Consider the following 20,152-nt stretch of genomic DNA (forward strand, 5'->3'; position numbering starts at 1 on the left):
GTGCTTATCAAACTGTTTATGTTTCATATTCATAGTGAAACATATTTAATGCCATTACAGGAATCATAATTGGCCTTAGTTCTCTTGGTTAGAAGGTGGAGAAATTAGCTAGGGTTTTACCTCCATGATTTCTATCAAGTTACCTTTATTGGATGACTGTCAATATTGAAAAGGAACGATGGTAACCTCCCTCAAGAGTTATGCAACGCTGTCTCTGTTCACTATTCATAAATGGTCACTGTTTGATACTGCTGGACTGAAAGCAGTAGCTGTATCTTTGAATGGAATTTTATTAGTGTTTTGGAGATGGCTGGGGTTGCTGAGGGGAAGACATCGGCACGGGAGCCCCACATCATCTTGCTGCCACCTAAGCATTCTGGCTTCCCAGGGAAGATGTGGGATACCCCAGTGACTATGGCTGCCCCTGCCTAAATTGCTGTCACTGCAATTGCAATCTCTCCCTGTGCTCTGAACACCATGGCTTGCCTATTTATCCTGGCTTACAGAAGCAAACTTATCCATCTTCAAAGGAATCTTAGCATTTGGCTGATCTGCCTCATGCTGGAGAGTTAGTAGTACCCACCAAAAATACTGGCACTGTTGAGCCTCTTCAGTTGGGCTACACAACTCTATTATTGTTTTGAAAAATGAGAGGAAAACTGTAAATGAGCATGAAGTGCGGAATGGAAATATTGATTCACCATTATTGGTTCAGCAAAATACCTGCAGAAGAAGAAACTGAACTTTTTTTTATGTAATTGGATTATTTGCTTTGTGAAAGCAACTTCCACTCAAAGTAACTATTGGAATATTGACTCAATCATGATAAATTTACGTCAAATCACCAAATATGGGTTTTGAGGCATTATTATTAGAAGGTGGAAGAAGCCTAGTGTATGTTCATAGAGACAACAGGAATATTGACTTTGGACTATGAATTTACACCTTTGTCTCTAATTAAGTCTGTGACTTAGCAGATGATTTGAGTCTTTGATTCTGCTTCAAAGTCTTGTGCATTTTCCTACGTGATTGTCAATGGATTGCTTCATTTGGTCCCATGGTTTGTTAACCATTTGTTTTGGTCCTTCCATTTTGCTAATAGATTTTTCAACTGTTCTTTGACACTCAACCTATCATGTCCAACCCTGTTGTTAATTTTTCATTGTTATTTAATGCTTTTCTGTGCAGTAATTGTTACATATAGTCACATTTTATGGGGACGTTCCTTAAACTGGAGCAGCCCACTTCAATAGGGTCTTTCTCACGTTGTAAGAGTGGAAATGAGATGACAGTTGCATTGGCCTCAGAGTATTTAGCCATCTTTAAAAGATGGCTATTTGCCTTACCATTATACTTGCACAACACACACACACTGTTTATTAGGTGATATCATAGGCCAAAGCGTATGTCCTGGTTTTGTGATTGAATTTTTGATTCTCAATTGCAAGTATGACAAGCACAGTGAGCACTTTCTGTGGAACTTACTGGTACATGAAATATTTGATATGGAAAGGATATATGTGTATAATTGGAAAGTTGAGAAGCATATGAAGGAAAACAGAAGGATATGCTGATCAGAGGAAATAGAATTTCATTTGAAGCATAAACAGTAATATGGACCAGTTTCACCAAATAGCTTGTTTCAGAGCTGTAAATTGTGTAATCCTGTTTGCCTTTTCCCATCTTACCATCTTTCCAAGACTGTTTTTGTTTTTCTTCACATGCAATTTGTGACTTACCTAGCTTAATTCTGGCCCTTCACTGAATTCTCTCATTGAGCAAAGAACAAAGAAAATTACAGCACAGGTACAGGCCCTTTGGCCCTCCAAGCCTGCACCGACATGCTGCCTGTGACAACTAAAACCTCCTACTCTTCCAGGGACCGTATCCCTCTGTTCCTATCCTATTCATGTATTTATCAAGACACCCTTTAAAATCCACTATTGTATTTGCTTCCACTACCTCACCTGGCATCAAGTTGCAGGCACCCACCACCTTCTGTGTAAAAGAAAAACCTGCCTTGTACATCACCTTTAAACCTTGCCCCTCACACCTTGAACATAAACCCCCAAGTAACTGACTCTTCCACCCTGGCATAAAGCTTCTGACTGTCCACTCTGTCCATGCCCTTCATAATATTGTTGATCTCTATCAGGTCGCCCCTCAACCTCCATTGTTCCAGTGAGAACAACCCAAGTTTCTCCACCTCTCCTTACAGCTAATGCCCTCCATACCAGGCAACATCCTGGTAAATCTTTTCTGTACCCTCTCCAAGGTCATCACGTCATTCTGGTGGTGTGACAACCAGATTGAATACACTATTCCAAATGCGGCCTAACCAAGGTTCTATAAAGTAGCAACAATACCTGCCAATTTTTAAACTCAGTACCCCAGCCGATGAAGGCATGCATGCCATCTGCCTTGGTGACTACTTTCTCCACCACCTTCTCCACTTGCGTTGCCATTTTCAGTGACCTGTGTACCTGTACACCCAGATCTCTCTGCCTATCAGTACTCTTAAGGGTACTGCTATTTAGTGTATATTTTCCATCTGGATTAGACACTCAGAAATGTATTACCTCACATTTTTTTCCTGGATTAAAACTCTGTCTGCCCAAATCACTAACCGATCTATATCCTGCTGGACCCTTTGACGGTCCTCAACACTATCCGCAATTCCACCAACCCTTGTGTCATCTGCAAATTTACTAATCAAACCAGTTACGTTTTCCTCCAAATCATTTATATTTTGCAAAAAACAAAAGTCCCAACACTGATCCTGAGGAACGCCACTAGTCACAGCCCTCGATTCAGAAACACACCCTTCCACTGCTAACCTCTGTCTTCTATGACCAAACCAGTTTTTTTTAATCTATCTTGCAAGCTCAACTGTGACCCCGTGCGACTTTACCTTCTGTATCAGCCTACCATGAGGGACCTTGTCACCTCAGTCCCTTTCCCCACCAGATTTGCCTAACATTTTTTTCATAGTAATCAGTAGCATTTTTCCCTTGTGTATATTCAGTTCAGTTGTTAATTCAAGAAAGTCATCAACAAATCCGGAACCTTTGTAGCTCAAAGAGAGGTATGCTTGCTGATGTTAACATTAGCTCACCAATTTCCTATAGTAATGCTTAAACAATTCTGCAGGAATTAGGAAAAGATTCAGGTAACCATCAGTTAATGAGACAAAATTCTTATGTTTTTCTAATAATAAATTACAATATTAAGAGTTTTTGTGAAGGCATTTTTATTTCAAGAAAGCATTAAGCAATACAGAACACAGTCAAGCTCTGCTAACTATATCCTAGTTCTTTACCATTTCTGACACAATTCGTGTCATCACTGACTTCTTATATGGTTTTGTACAATGTATAAATCCACATTTTATTATGAAAACCTGTAGGTCTCTAAGTTTGAATATTAAGACTTTGAATTTTATAAATTCCCATCTTCTCAAATGTCTGAGGGCTCACCTTCTCTGTAATGGTTTCACTTCACATGAAGGGTAAATGCTAATCTGTGTGGAATTTTAAACTGAACATGATGAGTGTTCTGGACATTTATTTTAGTTTTGAAATGTGGGCTGAGAAAACACCAGTGTGCAAACTTTGTATTTAAAAAAAGAAAATAACACATGTACAAACTGACAGGGAAATCAAGATAATAAAATGTGAGGCTGGATGAACACAGCAGGCCAAGCAGCATCTCAGGAGCACAAAAGCTGACGTTTCGGGCCTAGACCCTTCATCAGAGAGGGGGATGGGGGGAGGGAACTGGAATAAATAGGGAGAGAGGGGGAGGCGGACCGAAGATGGAGAGTAAAGAAGATAGGTGGAGAGGGTGTAGGTGGGGAGGTAGGGAGGGGATAGGTCAGTCCAGGGAAGACGGACAGGTCAAGGAGGTGGGATGAGGTTAGTAGGTAGCTGGGGGTGCAGCTTGGGGTGGGAGGAAGGGATTGGTGAGAGGAAGAACCGGTTAGGGAGGCAGAGACAGGTTGGACTGGTTTTGGGATGCAGTGGGTGGGGGGGAAGAGCTGGGCTGGTTGTGTGGTGCAGTGGGGGGAGGGGATGAACTGGGCTGGTTTAGGGATGCAGTGGGGGAAGGGGAGATTTTGAAACTGGTGAAGTCCACATTGATACCATATGGCTGCAGCCTCTTTGTAGGTTACGTGGAACAGTCCATCTTCCGCACCTACACAGGCCCCAAACCCCACCTCTTCCTCCGGTACATTGATGACTGTATCGGCGCCGCCTCTTGCTCCCCAGAGGAGCTCGAACAGTTCATCCACTTCACCAACACCTTCCACCCCAACCTTCAGTTCACCTGGGCCATCTCCAGCACATCCCTCACCTTCCTGGACCTCTCAGTCTCCATCTCAGGCAACCAGCTTGTAACTGATGTCCATTTCAAGCCCACCGACTCCCACAGCTACCTAGAATACACCTCCTCCCACCCACCCTCCTGCAAAAATTCCATCCCCTATTCCCAATTCCTCCGCCTCCGCCGCATCTGCTCCCACGTTAAGACATTCCACTCCCGCACATCCCAGATGTCCAAGTTCTTTAAGGACCGCAACTTTCCCCCCACGGTGATTGAGAACGCCCTTGACCGCGTCTCCCGCATTTCCCGCGACACATCCCTCACACCCCGCCCCCGCCACAACCGCCCCAAGAGGATCCCCCTCGTTCTCACACACCACCCTACCAACCTCCGGATACAACGCATTATCCTCTGACACTTCCGCCATTTACAATCCGACCCCACCACCCAAGACATTTTTCCATCCCCTCCCCTGTCTGCTTTCCGGAGAGACCACTCTCTCCGTGACTCCCTTGTTCGCTCCACACTGCCCTCCAACCCCACCACACCCGGCACCTTCCCCTGCAACCGCAGGAAATGCTACACTTGTCCCCACACCTCCTCCCTCACCCCCATCCCAGGCCCCAAGATGACATTCCACATTAAGCAGAGGTTCACCTGCACATCTGCCAATGTGGTATACTGCATCCACTGTACCCGGTGCGGCTTCCTCTACATTGGGGAAACCAAGCGGAGGCTTGGGGACCGCTTTGCAGAACACCTCCGCTCAGTTCGCAACAAACAACTGCACCTCCCAGTCGCAAACCATTTCCACTCCCCCTCCCATTCTCTTGATGACATGTCCATCATGGGCCTCCTGCACTGCCACAATGATGCCACCCGAAGGTTGCAGGAACAGCAACTCATATTCCGCCTGGGAACCCTGCAGCCATATGGTATCAATGTGGACTTCACCAGTTTCAAAATCTCCCCTTCCCCCACTGCATCCCTAAACCAGCCCAGTTCATCCCCTCCCCCCACTGCACCACACAACCAGCCCAGCTCTTCCCCCCCACCCACTGCATCCCAAAACCAGTCCAACCTGTCTCTGCCTCCCTAACCGGTTCTTCCTCTCACCCATCCCTTCCTCCCACCCCAAGCCGCACCCCCAGCTACCTACTAACCTCATCCCACCTCCTTGACCTGTCCGTCTTCCCTGGACTGACCTATCCCCTCCCTACCTCCCCACCTACACCCTCTCCACCTATCTTCTTTACTCTCCATCTTCGGTCCGCCTCCCCCTCTCTCCCTATTTATTTCCAGTTCCCTCCCCCCATCCCCCTCTCTGATGAAGGGTCTAGGCCCGAAACGTCAGCTTTTGTGGTCCTGAGATGCTGCTTGGCCTGCTGTGTTCATCCAGCCTCACATTTTATTATCTTGGAATCTCCAGCATCTGCAGTTCCCATTATCTCTGACAGGGAAATCAGTTGTTTTGATCTAGTGCAGTTTTGGGATCTTACATTGGCTGTGAATTGTGTTGTGACAATGTGTTCCTTCTGAAGTGTGATCGCTGTTGTGCTGTAGACAAACATGAAATTAAACCTCTGTGCGGCAAAATCTAACAAGCCAATTTTTAGATAATCCTTTTTTTTAAAATAGCTGTGGTGTTTTTCTTAATATTTGCTCACAGGATTTCAGCATCCTGCCGTTTATTTACCCATCCCTAATTGCCTTTGAAAATCGCTATGAGCTGCTGCCTTGAACTACTGCTGTCCAGTTGGTGTAGATACCCTCATAGTGCTGTTAGGGAGCGAGTTTTTGACCCAGTGATAGTGAAGGGATGGTAATGTATTTACAGATCAGGATGGTGTGCAAATTGGAGAGGATCTTGAAGATGGTGTTGCTGTGCAACTGCTGTCTTTGTCCTTTTAATCAGTAACGATTATGGATTTGGAAGGTGTTCCTAAAAGAACCTAGATATTTAGATCTGTGATCTAAGAATGAGTTGCTACAGTGTGTCTTGTGAATGATGCAGACAGCTGCTTACACCCATTGGTGGCAGAGGGAATGGATGCTTGTGGATGTGGTGCCAATCAAATGGATTGCTGTGTCTTGGATGGTGTCAAGCTTTTTGAGTGTAGTTGGAGCTGCACCCATTCAGGTAAGCAGAGTCTTCCATCAAACTCTTGATGTGAGCCTTGAATAAGCTTTGGGAAGTCAGGAGCTGAGTTTCTTATCTCAATTTGTTGGCTGAGAAATGAAATTCATTAAGAAAAGGGAATGCTCTCCTGCTTTATTTATCAAATGATTTCATAGAAATGCTTATGCCCGTTTGAATAGATAATTCGTTTTTTGTTTTTAAAGTCTTACCTGGAAGTTAGATCTTCTAACTGTATGACACTTCCTCAGTAGCACACTGGAGTGTTAACCTGGGATAAATGTTCTGTTCTTTGCAATGACATTTAAACCTACAACCTTCTTTTTACCAGGAGTTGAGGAGCAAGAACTTCAGAGTATAAGAGTGTCTGTCTCATTATGAGACAATATTGACAAATTTTGAAAAAAGATATTTTCGTAATCAGTACTGGTAATGAAGCATGCTAGCACATTATTACTGGGAAAGATTTCTTTGACCTGAAATATTTGTATGATTGATCGTAAGATAGTGTTAGTAACAATACTCACTGTTAATGGACAAAAAGTAAAATTTGTGAGATTGACCCTTGCCCTTTGGGGGAACAGCCCTAAGGCCCGATGAAACTATTCTTTGCCCATGTGATGTTCTTGATACTGCTGGAAATCCTAAATTGTTTAAGTATCTTTACAATGCTTCATAAAACATCTTGGCACGTTGCCTCATCTCTGATTAGAAAGTAAATGCTGAAACACAAATAATTACCAGAGATTCATTTTCAACATTATTATCTATAGTTTAAAAAAAGTGGTAAAATAGTACAATTTGCATAAACAGTACACTCGAAATTTCCCTTGTGTTGCTTCAGTGGTTTGATCAACAGAATCCTCAGTGGATGACTCGGGCACTGGGGAGAGGTGGTGAACTTGAAAATTGTTGGATTGGTTTATGAAAGCAATTGAAACCAGTAGAAGAAAGAAGAGGATCTCCTTGCATTTTCATTTTTCTGTCATGCTCTGAGCTCTGCAGCAGCTTGAGATTCCTTCCCCCTCCCTTGAAACATTAGACACAAGGCCTTGACTATCATCCCATCAAGGAAACAATCTTCAACAGCGTAGTGTTCCCTCCATATTCTTCTGAAACATGAGCTTAGTTTACATGGTTAAGTATGTGGCTTGAAACCACAATCTTTTTTGAGTTACAGTCTAGTGCTGCCACTGAAACAAGCCTGACACTCATGTAGGACAATTAATCTCTGAAAGAACGGAGTCATTTTCCAAGTTAGTATATGGTTCAGAATCTTATGCATTACACAGGCAACCTTGTCACAGCAAGGCTTGTTCTGCCAAAAGTATAAAATAATACAAAGTTCCTGTCCATCCGTAGCTATCTTGGTTGGGCCATTTTACCTACCTGTCTGTGTTGCTTCTTGCTTTTTCCTCCTAGGATGTACTTTTGGAATGGGGACATGCCAAGTGAGCTTCCAAGAGCTGGTCCCAATGTGTTTGATGTTGTTTCAGTTCCCAATTCTCTGTAATACTGCCTGTAACAAAATATGCAAGAACCAACTTAATAATTTTACGCATTCATCCTTTTAAAAATTAAAAATGCATAGGAGACTTTCATTGTGATTATCTGAAACTTAATAAAGAAATCTCTTTGGACTTTGCTGGGTTTGTGTAATTTATTGTCATTTTTCATTTTGGAACCAGATCAATGACAGACTTACCGAAGAGAGGAACAGTTTAGCTGAAGTAATTCGTCAAGAGTTTGCCGACCGGTTGGTCAGCACCGAGGAAGAAAACAAGCAATTAAAGACAGAGATGTCTGAGGTGAGAGCACGTCATCGTTTGGAAGTGGAGCGAATCACTAAAGAGAAGGAAGAAGAACTGGAGGAGGTCCATAAAAGGTACAGTGTAGATTGTTTAGATTGGCAGGATAATCCAAAATCCAGATTATTGTTTGAATATGAATATAAAAATATCATGAAGTCCTGTTTTTCAGCAAATAATTCTTCACAGTATGTAATATTGATATTAATTATATGTGCAATATCCTTTAGAGGGATAGAGTTGAAAAGCAAACAATTTACATTCAGTTTCAGTTGAATGTTGGTTAGACCACATTATAGTTTAATGTACAATTCTAACTTCGTGTTATAAAGAGACACCGAGCAGGTGCCAGAAAGATTCATAAAAACTGAACTGAAAATGATTAACAGGAAAAGCTGAGCAGGTTGAAGCTGTTTGCTCTAGAAAGAAGTGACAGCTGATCTTATGGAAATCTTTAAGATTATGAAAAGGTTTGTCGGTAGATAAGAGAAATGTTTACGCCTGTTCTGGAGACAAAAATAGGTGCATTAATGAGAAATTCAAGAGAAAGCACTTCGAGAATGTAGAATTCACAACCACAAGTAGTTGAGGATAATGTATAGATGCATTTAAAGTAACACTGAATGCAAACTTTTTTTTCAATAAGTTTGGTAGGAGATTCAAATGGAGCATAAATCAATCCAGCCAAATGACTTGTGTGTGTGAGAGATAATGGGAACTGCGGATGCTGGAGAATCCAAGATAATAAAGTGTGAAGCTGGATGAACACAGCAGGCCAAGCAGCATCTCAGGACCACAAAAGCTGACGTTTCGGGCCTAGACCCTTCATCAGAGAGGGGGATGGGGTGAGGGTTCTGGAATAAATAGGGAGAGAGGGGGAGGTGGACCGAAGATGGAGAGAAAAGAAGATAGGTGGAGAGGAGAGTGTAGGTGGGGAGGTAGGGAGGGGATAGGTCAGTCCAGGGAAGACGGACAGGTCAAGGAGGTGGGATGAGGTTAGTAGGTAGGAAATGGAGGTGCGGCTTGGGGTGGGAGGAAGGAATGGGTGAGAGGAAGAACAGGTTAGGGAGGCAGAGACAGGCTGGGCTGGTTTTGGGATGCAGTGAGGGGAGGGGATGAGCTGGGCTGGTTGTGTGATGCAGTGGGGGGAGGGGATGAACTGGGCTGGTTTCGGGATGCGGTGGGGGAAGGGGAGCCGCCCCACCAACCTCCGGATACAACGCATCATCCTCCGACACTTCCGCCATCTACAATCCCACCCCACCATCCTAGACATTTTTCCATCCCTACCCTTGTCTGCTTTCCGGAGAGACCACTCACTCTGTGACTCCCTTGTTCACTCCACACTGCCCTCCAACCCCACCACACCCCGGCAACTTCCCCTGCAACCGCAGGAAGTGCTACACTTGCCCCCACACCTCCTCGCTCACCCCCATCTCAGGCCCCAAAATGACTTTCCATATTAAGCAGAGGTTCACCTACACATCTGCCAATGTGGTATACTGTATCCATTGTACCCGGTGTGGCTCCCTCTACATTGGGGAAACCAAGCGGAGGCTTGGGGACCACTTTGCAGAACACCTCCGCTCGGTTCACAATAAACAACTGCACCTCCCAGTCGTGAACCATTTCAATTCCCCCTCCCATTCTTTAGATGACATGTCCATCATGGGCCTCCTGCAGTGCCACAATGATGCCACCCGAAGGTTGCAGGAACAGCAACTCATATTCCGCTTGGGAACCCTGCAGCCCAATGGTATCAATGTGGACTTGACCAGCTTCAAAATCTCCCCTTCCCCCACCGCATCCCAAAACCAGCCCAGTTCGTCCCCTCCCCCCACTGCAATCACACCACCAGCAAAATCTCCCCTTCCCCCACCGCATCCCAAAACCAGCCCAGTTCGTCCCCTCCCCCCACTGCATCCCAAAACCAGCCCAGCCTGTCTCTGCCTCCCTAACCTGTTCTTCTTCTCACTCATCCCTTCCTCCCACCCCAAGCCGCACCTCCATTTCCTACTTACAAACCTCATCCCACCTCCTTGACCTGTCCATCTTCCCTGGACTGACCTATCCCCTCCCTACCTCCCCACCTATACGCTCCTCTCCACCTACTTTCTTTTCTCTCCATCTTCGGTCCGCCTCCCCGTCTCTCCCTATTTATTCCAGAACCCTCTCCCGATCCCCCTCTCTGAAGGGTCTAGGCCCGAAACGTCAGCTTTTATGCTCCTGAGATGCTGCTTGGCCTGCTGTGTTCATCCAGCTTCACACTTTATTATCATTGACTTGTGTGTGTGTTGAACTCTATATTTAACAGCGACTCAATTACCATCTATAATGGAAGGATTACTTTTAGGAATGAAGTTTCTTTTTAATCAGGATCTTTTTGGTATTGTGGTTTACTGGCTGAAATGTCTTAAGACTGCATGGCACTGATGTTTTGATTTTTTTTTATTATAGGGTAAAAGTAGCAATAGTAAAGAAAGAAGAAGCAGTGAATAATCTTCGAAAACAATATGAAGTGAGTGTTTACTTTAAACCAGCTGAGCATTTAGTTTCTCACCCACTTTCAAAATTGTCACTGACTACTTAAATTGAAACATACAAAACCAATGGCATTTGGTAACGTTTTTACTACACTGTCAAATTTCAATCAGTCATTGCATTTGCTGTTGCATTCTCGTAATTCTGAGATGTTTTAAAAGTGCGACAAACTTGCCGTAAAAGAATGCTTCATGAGGTATAATGCCCTCGTTTCAAATGCCAATTTCCAACCTCCACTACAAAATGAATATTTCCTCCTTTCTGATTTGCCTAAGAAACATAACATATCCAATTTGATCTCACATTGCTCAATTTCTAATTGGGATTAGAATTTTTATTCTGATTGAATAAAGGAACACTGTATTTAAATAATGGCAATTGATCTTAGTTCCATCTTTGTTTCTTATTGCACACTGTCATCCTTATCCAATCATAACTATGGCCTCAAAAACATCATTAACTGCTTTAAGGTTGGTTTTGATTTGAGTACTGTGACTGCCAACTCCTAGCACTAGGGTTTCACACTGCTCATGGCAATCTCAAAATAAATCTACTGAACATGCTTAGGACGTTTCTTTCTCTGGGATCTTCCTTACCAACCCAGCAAATTAACATTGGATTGACTTTGGCAGTAGCAATTCTCAAGCACACCACACAGGCACTTTAGGAGGGAAAAGGATGCCTTTTAGCTGTCATTACCTGTGAAACTTTCCCTAATTTACCTAATTCTGATGTTCATTTTCTCGCTTCCCCATACGTATGCAACCTGAATGGGCTGGTTTTCAAATGGTGCTCAAAAACAGAAGCAACTTATCAATTATATCTTCACTTGCTAGAATTCATTCTTTTCCTTTTTATTTCTATTATGGAATAACTTAAATTTTGAGCTATTCCTCATTCATTTCCCTCCTTGAAGTACCATGTAGCTGGATCATCATTCAAACACGGAGAAACTCAGTGGGCCTGGCAGCAGAATTAATGTTTCAAGTCCAATATGACTGTCCTTCCTGTTTGAAGAGGAGTCGTATCAAACTTGAAACATGAACTTTGTTTCACTCTCCATAGCTGCGGCCCAGTGTCTTGAGAATTTAGTTTTTATTTCAGATTTCCAGCATCAGAAGCATTTTACTTTTATTATCTTTTAAATTTCTTGTAGACCTTCGCCACTTGCATGATTCAATCAGCTGCTTTCCAATATCTGCCAGTTGGTATTCTAAGCTGTAAACTGCATATTCAGTGGCTGTATTTATGGATCTTGTGCCTCTGAAGAATGTAATTTGGAGATATCCTCGAGTTATTGAGTTCATTCCTAATCAGGGCAAACATTTTCAAAACAAAAATGACAACAAAGAAATATCAACTTCATAATAAAATCTTGAAGAATTTTAAATTTTGAAGTAACATTTAGGCATGGAAGCTACATTTGTCTGATTCCAGTTTCCTGGAGACCATCCATATTGATTCATTCAGCTCTAGCAGAGTGTGCAATTACTGACATATGAAGCTCTCAGTCCTGCGTTTTTATTAATTACGTTAATTTTAGTTGTAATTAAATACATCTTTTTAGCAGTGCCCATTGTGAATGTCCTCCTTTGTTGTTTGAGACTTCAGATTGTAAAGTAGATGATATTTGAAGATCCAGAGAACACAGGTTAGTTATTCAGCCATTCAAGCTAGTTCTAACATTCCATTAAATAGAAAAAAAGTCACCTGCATCTGAAGAAGCATCACTGGACTAGAAATGTTGACTCTACTTTCTCCCCACAGATACTGCCAGATTCATTGAGTTTTCCAGCTATTTCTGTGTTTGTTTCATCTGCATTTTGATTTACCAATTGCCTTTCTGAACCCTAGAGACCCATATCTGATTTACTTAGAGAGGTCTAAATATGGAACTTGTGACCACATTGGGTAGCTGAGCTGAATTGCATTGCTGTTTTGAAGGGAACCCTTGAAAATGACATGGAAAGATAGGCTAAAATGAAATAAAAGGAGTAGAAATATTGGAATGTTACACCAGATGGTTTGTTTCTGTTCTGTAAATTCAAAGAAAGCATCCACCGATTTCACCAGCTTTGAGAAAAGATTTTCCGATTTGTTGCTGTCTGTGTGAGAAACAGTGTGAAGATTTCTGTCAGAACAGTCCAACACATCCATATCGACCAGGTATCCTAAATTAATCTAGGTCCATTTGCCAGCATGTGGCCCATGTCCCTCTAAACCTGTTCCTATTCATGTAAGCATCCAGATGTCATGAACTATCATTAGAATAACTTTCCTTAGCTTATGAGGATGCTGGGCATCATTAATGTTATAAAAAGCTGCAGAAACTAGTCCTTTAGGTACTGAATGCTGCAGTTAATTGTTTTCAAGCTATTATTTTAAAATGTTCATTAAACTTTGACAAAAAAACGATTTTTAATTCTTGTGCAACATTATTTATGTGTTTAGGCAGCACATAAAAGGGCAGATCATCTTGAAGCTCTACTTGAACAACAAAGAAAGCAACTCCTTGATAAATGAACATGGAGACCATTAGACCAGAGACCATTGAGCCCATAAACCTCATGCTGGGAGTATTTGAACCGTCAAGTTGAAAATGTGAGCTGCGCAATTGTGATGATTTGTGCAAATGCCAACAGAATAGCATTAATGTTTGTTTTTGATCGGTAATCTCATGTAGTTTTAACTGTTCAAATCAAACATTCTAGCTAAATGGTCTTTTTAAATTTTTTTGTTATTTTTCTACATTATGTACCATAATATTTTTCTCAAATTGCAGCCCTTGTTTTGTATGTTAGCTGTAATGTGTAGCATGACAGAATTTATAAAGTATTTCAATTAGTTTCATTATTGCACAAAATCTCTTGTAATTAAATGACTCTTCTTTGACCCACTTTGTTTAATTTTGGTTAGAAGCGCCTACTTGAATTTAAGAAATTCAGTGCCAAGCTGAAATGATAAATAACTGCCTTTCTCCCCCACAATCTAATTATTGCTGAACAAATCACATGAAGAAGAATCATACCAGACTCAGAACAGTAACTCAGTTTCTCTCACCACAGATGCTGCCAGACCTAGAGCCATAGAGCTGTACAGCAAGGTAACAGACCCTTCGGTCCAACACATCCATGCAGACCAGGTATCCTAAGTTAATCTAGTTCCATTTGCCAGCATGTGGCCATGTCCCTCTAAACCCGTTCCTATTCATGTATGCAGCCAGATGCCTTTTAAATGTTGTAATTGTATGAACCTCCACTACTTTGTCTGGCAGCTCATTCCATATGTGCACCACCCTCTTCTTGAAAATGTTGTCCTTTTGGGTCCCTTTTTTAAATCTTTCCTGTCTCACCTTAAATCTCTAATCCCTCTGGTTTTGTACTCTCCCACCCTGGGGAAAGACCTTGGTTGTTCACCCTAATCACGCTTCCTGATTTTATAAACTTCTATAAGGTCACTCCTCGACCTCTGACATTCTAGGGAAAATAGCCGCAGTCTATTGAGCGCCTCCCTATAGCTCCAACCCTGGCCACACCCTTGTAAATCTTTTCTGCACCCTTTCAAGTTTCACAACATCCTTCCTATAGCAGGGAGACCAGAATTGAACAGGTATTCCAAAAGTGGCCTAACCATCCTGTACTCAATGCACTGACCAATGAAGGCAAGCATACTAAATGACTTTTTTTATTATCATGTCTGTCTTGGACTCCACTTTGAAGGAATTATGAACCTGCACTCCAGGGTCTCTTTGTCAAAAATCACTTCCCAGAACCTTATACTAAGTGTAAAATCCTGCCTGGTTTACCTATCCAAAAGGCTTGCCAACTTTCCAGAAGACATCCTATATCTCTCTTGGTATAAAGAAAAGAGGAAAGGTAACATCAGACTTCCATGCACCATAGATTGGAGTGAGTAGATAGAACTACCAAATGCCAATGTGCAACCCACTGTTCCCACCTACACTCCAAGCCTCTTTGATCAGCAACTGCTGAGTTCCTCAAGCATTCTCCTGCATTTGTTTCAAATTTCCATCATAATTTACTTTCCAAGCACATCTGTTGTAGCTGATCTGAAGCTTCTTCCTAAGCCAAGTCAATCTCATTCCTGAAACCATCAGCAGTATGGTGGAACAACGTGGCGTACCACAACTTCGAGGGCAGTAGATGACTCAATATACTGAGGATTGACCATGTCACACCATTTTGTGATAGGAACAGCAGAAAATGACACAAGCTACTGATATGACCTTAATTGTACTCGGCACACAGCCTCAACATGTATAAAGCTGCCTCCCTGAACCACTACAGTCTGAGAGATGTGGCTGCTTTCACTATGCTGTTTGGCCAGTGAAGTATCAGTGATATACCTTCAAGTCAAAAATAGATGGAAAAGAAGCTTATGAGAGGCATACAAACAGTTTACAGAAAGATATTCATAGGTTATGTAAGTTGGCAAATAGAGTATAATATGGAAAAATATGAATTTGTTTATTTTGGAAGGGAGGACAAAAGAACAGCATATTATTTAAATTGACAAAAAGCTGTAAACTCACAGGTACTTAGGGCATTTGTGCAGAAAACACAGAAAGCTAATATGCAGGGACAGCAATTAGTTAGAAATGCTAATGAAATGTTGGCTGTTATTTCAAGGGAGTTGGAGTATAAGAGTAGGGAAATCTTAATGCAACCATACAGGGTGCCTGGTGAGACCACATTTGGAGTACTGTAAGCAGTTTTGGTCCTGTATATTATTACAATCATCATAGAATCCCTACAGTGTGGAAGCAGGCCATTCAGCTCATTGAGTCCACCCCAACCCTCCAAAGAGCATCCCACCAGAACCACCCCCTATCCTTATAATTCTGCATTTCCCATCTCTATACCACCTAACCTGCATGTTCCTGGACACTATAGGAAATTTTCCGTGGCCAGTCCACCTAACCCGCACATCTTTGGACCGTGGGAGGAAACCAGAGTATCCGGAGGAAACCCACACAGACACAGGGAGAATGTGCAAACTCCACACAGACAGTCGCGAGAGGGTGAGATTGAATCTGGGCCCCTGATGCTGTGAGGCAGCAGTGCTAACCACTGAGCCACCGTGCTGCCTCTGGAGATACAATGGAAGTAGTTCAGAAATTAGGATGATCTCCAGTATGGAAAGATTGTGTTATGAGCAAAGGTCAAACAGCTTGGGACTCTACTCATTTGAATTTAGTGGAAGCAATGTGATCTCATTGAAACGTAGGATTCTTAAGGAGCTTGACAGGGTAAATACTGAGAGATGGTTACCCTCTTAGGAGAGTCTAGGACCAGAGGGCATAGCCTCAGAATTAAGGGGTGATAATTTAAGATTGAGATGTGGAGGAATTTCTTGTGATGGTTGAATGTCTTTGAAACCTCTTGCCACGGAGGGCTGTGGGGGCAGAGCCCTTGTGTATGTTTAAAGCTGAGATAGGTAAGTTCTTGATCAGTAAGGGAATCAAGTGTTACTGGGAAAGGGCAGGAAAGTGGATGTGAGGAGTGTTAGATCAGCCATGATCCCAATGAATGGTGGAACAGGCTTGAGGGGTAAAACAGCTGACTCCTATTCCTATTTTTTATGGTCATAAGTCAGGATGGTGTGTGGTATTGAGGGGACTTGGAACTGCTAGTGTTCTTATATGATTGCTACCTTTGTACTTCTAGGTGAAAGCTTATGGGTTTGGGAGGTGCTTTCGAGGAGCCTTGACCATCTCCAAATCTGTCACCATCCTGACTCACCACCACCATTTCAAGGACGGTTACAGATAAGCATTAAACACTGGTCTGATCAGCAAGTCTGTATTCTTTGAGGGAAATAAACAAAAGTACAGATTTCAGTGTTGATCTTCTAGATGGTACATAATGGAGTCTGTTTAAGGTATGATTAGGGTGCCAATGAAATGGCTGCATTGGCTTGAATGGTTTCAAAGTTTGAGTATTGTGAAGTTGCATTCATCCAGGCAATTCCATCACTTCCTGATTTATACCTTGAAAATGGTGGAAAGGCTTTGGTAACCAAGGAATTGAACCACTTAACAACAACATGTATTTATGTAGCAACTTGTGGCGATGCCTCACAGAATTATTAATGTGCTATATTTGGCACTCATCCACATGTGGCAATATTAGAAGACCATAGGAGTAGTCAAAGAGTGTCTTAAAGGTAAAATGGGAGGTTTAGGGAGAGGATTTTAGAGTGTAGACCCTTGACAGCTGAAGAAATTGAGGAATCGCAAAATAATTAGAAGAGTGCGGAGGTCAGGGTTGTTGACTGAGGGAAATTACAGAAATGGAGAGATGTGAGGAAATGAAGAGATTAAAAAACATGAATGATGATTTTAAAATCATTGCTTAATCAGGAACTAAATTAGGTCAACATGTACAGGGGGAAGAACAAACAAATGTGTGACACAGTTTAGTATAAGGAAAGAGTTTTTGGATGACTATATGTTTCTGGAGGGTAGACCCTGGGGAGCTGACCGAGTAAGATTGAGACAGTTGAATCTAGAGTTAGTGAGACGATCATTTGCGATAAGGACAGAATCACATCGTGCTACTAAATTGGAAGTAGCCCTTCCTAGCATTGGGGGATGGCTGTGTTTTATAGTTCAACATGGCATCAAATGTGACATCCAGGTTAAAAACCGTCTAGTTCAGCCTCTCAAAACTGTTAGGAGTAAGGATGGAATTGATGCTGAGGGAGTAGAATTTATGTCAGGACCTGAAGACAAAAGTTTCAAGTCTTCTGAATATATAATTGGATGAAATTTCTGCTTGCCACAGAATGCTCAGACTTGCATAGCCACAGTATTTATGTGGCTGGTCTTGTTAAGTCTTGATCCTTGGTGACCCTGACAATTTTGATGTTCGGGCAGTTTGGAGATGTAATGGAATTGAATGTAAAGTAAGTACACTTGATTTTTTTGGTGATGGTTATTACCTGACACTTGTAGTATATTACATGCCACAGAATGGCAACAAGTGAATGTTGTCCAAACCTTGCTACCTGCAAGCATGGATTGCTGAACTGTCTGAGAAATTATGTATGATACTGAACACCATGAAAACATCAGGCAAAATCCCTACTTCTGACTGTGATGGGGAGAAAGTCACTGATGAAGCAGCTGAAAATGGTTAGGCTAGGACCCTGACCTGATGAACTATAACAAAGTCCTAGGGCAGGGATGATCTCTCTCTAACAAATGCAATGTTTTGAGCAGCTTATGATTCCAGCCAGTGCAGAGTTTCACTCCTAGTGATTTTGTTACAATCATAATGCAAATGGACTATAATATTCAATTGCCGTATATTGACTTTAATATTGGAGACTTACATTAACACAAATGACTTTTCACCAAGAATTTTTTTTAAAAAATGGTTGCAGTATTCCCCTGGCAAACTCAGGCAACCCACTTTTTGAAAAAAACAAAACTGGCTACATCAATATTACCTTATTAATCAAAATGATATGTAAAGAAATTTGTATCTCTTGTTTTATCCTCACTTGCATGATAAATTCACATATATTGAGAGGTGAAATGCTGCTTATAACTGTCTGGTTTGGACAATGACCTGACATCAGAATCCACAAAGGAACTGTATACCAACAGCAACCTTGGAATAGTAAAAAAAGAAAAGAAGCCAAATGGACTGATGACAGCCAAGATACTGAAAGCTGTTCCCTCCCTCTCATTCTCAGAAACTAACTCTGGGGGGGGGGGAAAGCAACTGGAAAACTGCTGTTCATCAAGAAATCAAAATTAGCTGTGATCTTTACCACAGCAGAGTAAACATCTGTCAGCTCAAGGGTTATACAACTTTAAATTGTAACTGCCTTTGCCTTCCTGTGTGTATGGATACCACCCCACTCCTCCATCCTTTGTTTGTAAATTGTTACTTGTGTTTTTGTACATATGTGTGATGTCACATTTTCTCATTTTCCTCTGGTTTAGTAGGTAATAAAATTCCGTTCTCTTATTCAAAATCTTGGAACTGGCTCTCCTTCATTTTTGATCTGGTCAGCAATGTTTAATGAAAGCGTGAAAACATGCTTTAAAAAAACTTAAAAATATTTGGTGCCACTGACTCTGAGGGTATTAGAAAGAGGGAACTAATCATACCTCCTAACCTGGTCATCGTAACTTCAGTTCTGTTAGGGCTGCTTAAAAAAATTTTCAGTCATAGGTTGTTTTGATGTGAGGTTATTGTAATTAAGAGCTGCTTGATGACAATGTGCTGTTTGCTTCCATCAACATACCAATGGTGATCGGCACACAAGGAGCCTTGTAGCATCTTGATGGTATCGCTACCTCTGATCCCACCTGCTGCAGAGGTATGTAATAACATCTCTGAACAAGTGGATTCAAAAATATCTAACATTGATCAATATACTGGTGGAAATCACTCATGGGTCAACGTGGCATAGTGGTAGAGTTTCCACCTTTGGACTAAAAGATTTGGGTTAAAGCCCCATCTGCTCCACAGGTATGTAATATGTCTAAACAAATTGAAGATAGCTTTGACATGTCCTGCCTTTTGTGCATAGGGTATTCCTGGTTGATTTTCCATTTTGAAGAGTAGATTGTGATGTTGTAGCTTTACTGGAATAGTTTGGTTCAGCTAGTCCTGCATTACGAACCTTCAGCATTAACAGTGGTTGTGCCACACAACATGATAATATAATCAGTGCGAAGATGGAATTTCGTCTCTGCAAGGACTTGTGTGGTGTTCAGTATTGTCATGGAGAAATATGTCTGTGATGGGTAATTTGGTGAGGACAAGGCCTGACAGTTTTTCTCTTGTGCTGGTTCCCTCGTGATCTGGCCTGTGTGGCAAATATGTCCTTTGGAGTTGTCGGTAGTATGGTGACTAAGTCACTCTGGATAGGACATTGAAGCTGCCATGCTGAATGAAATTTGTGCCTTACAACCTTCAGTGTTTTTTCTAAATGGCCCTCAAGTTGGAGGAGAAGTCAGCACCATGTTTCCTTGGTCATGTTTGTGATGTCATTCACCTTGCTGGGGACTAAAGTCAATTTGAAAGACTTCCAAGGCCACCATCCCGACTGTCACTGTGTCGCCACCTCTGGTGGGTCAGTCCTACTAGAATATATGCAAGAATGATAACGAAGAAGTTTGGGAGGCTGTTTGGAAGTTCAAATGTTGAGAGAATGCCTGTATCAGCCTGGTGATTGAACACTGTCTGATGCAACAGTCCAAACTTTAGCACATTCTCAGATGTTAATGAGGAGGACTTTACTGGTTGTCTGATCTGGGTGTGCCTTTGTTTCATTCAAAACCAGTACCAGATGAATGCAAGAT

General features: G+C 42.1%; 1 protein-coding gene across 7 annotated transcripts in view; it reads left to right on the forward strand.

Annotated features, from left to right (window-relative positions):
* cep131 (centrosomal protein 131) overlaps nt 1-18,816 on the forward strand; it is a 128,169-nt gene extending 109,353 nt beyond the window's left edge. For 6 of the 7 annotated variants that reach the window (XM_059653653.1, XM_059653657.1, XM_059653655.1 and 3 more), the window contains 3 exons: nt 8,149-8,345; nt 10,726-10,786; nt 13,261-18,816. In XM_059653653.1, the coding sequence (XP_059509636.1) occupies nt 8,149-8,345; nt 10,726-10,786; nt 13,261-13,332 (330 nt within the window). In that variant the 3' untranslated portion in view covers nt 13,333-18,816. The remainder of the gene's footprint in view (nt 1-8,148; nt 8,346-10,725; nt 10,787-13,260) is intronic. The other variant, XR_009447070.1, reaches the window with a different exon arrangement.
* Nucleotides 18,817-20,152: the final 1,336 nt, after the last annotated feature.

The sequence above is a fragment of the Stegostoma tigrinum genome, chromosome 22 (assembly GCF_030684315.1).
Source record: "Stegostoma tigrinum isolate sSteTig4 chromosome 22, sSteTig4.hap1, whole genome shotgun sequence".
NCBI classification, from domain to species: Eukaryota; Metazoa; Chordata; class Chondrichthyes; order Orectolobiformes; family Stegostomatidae; genus Stegostoma; species Stegostoma tigrinum.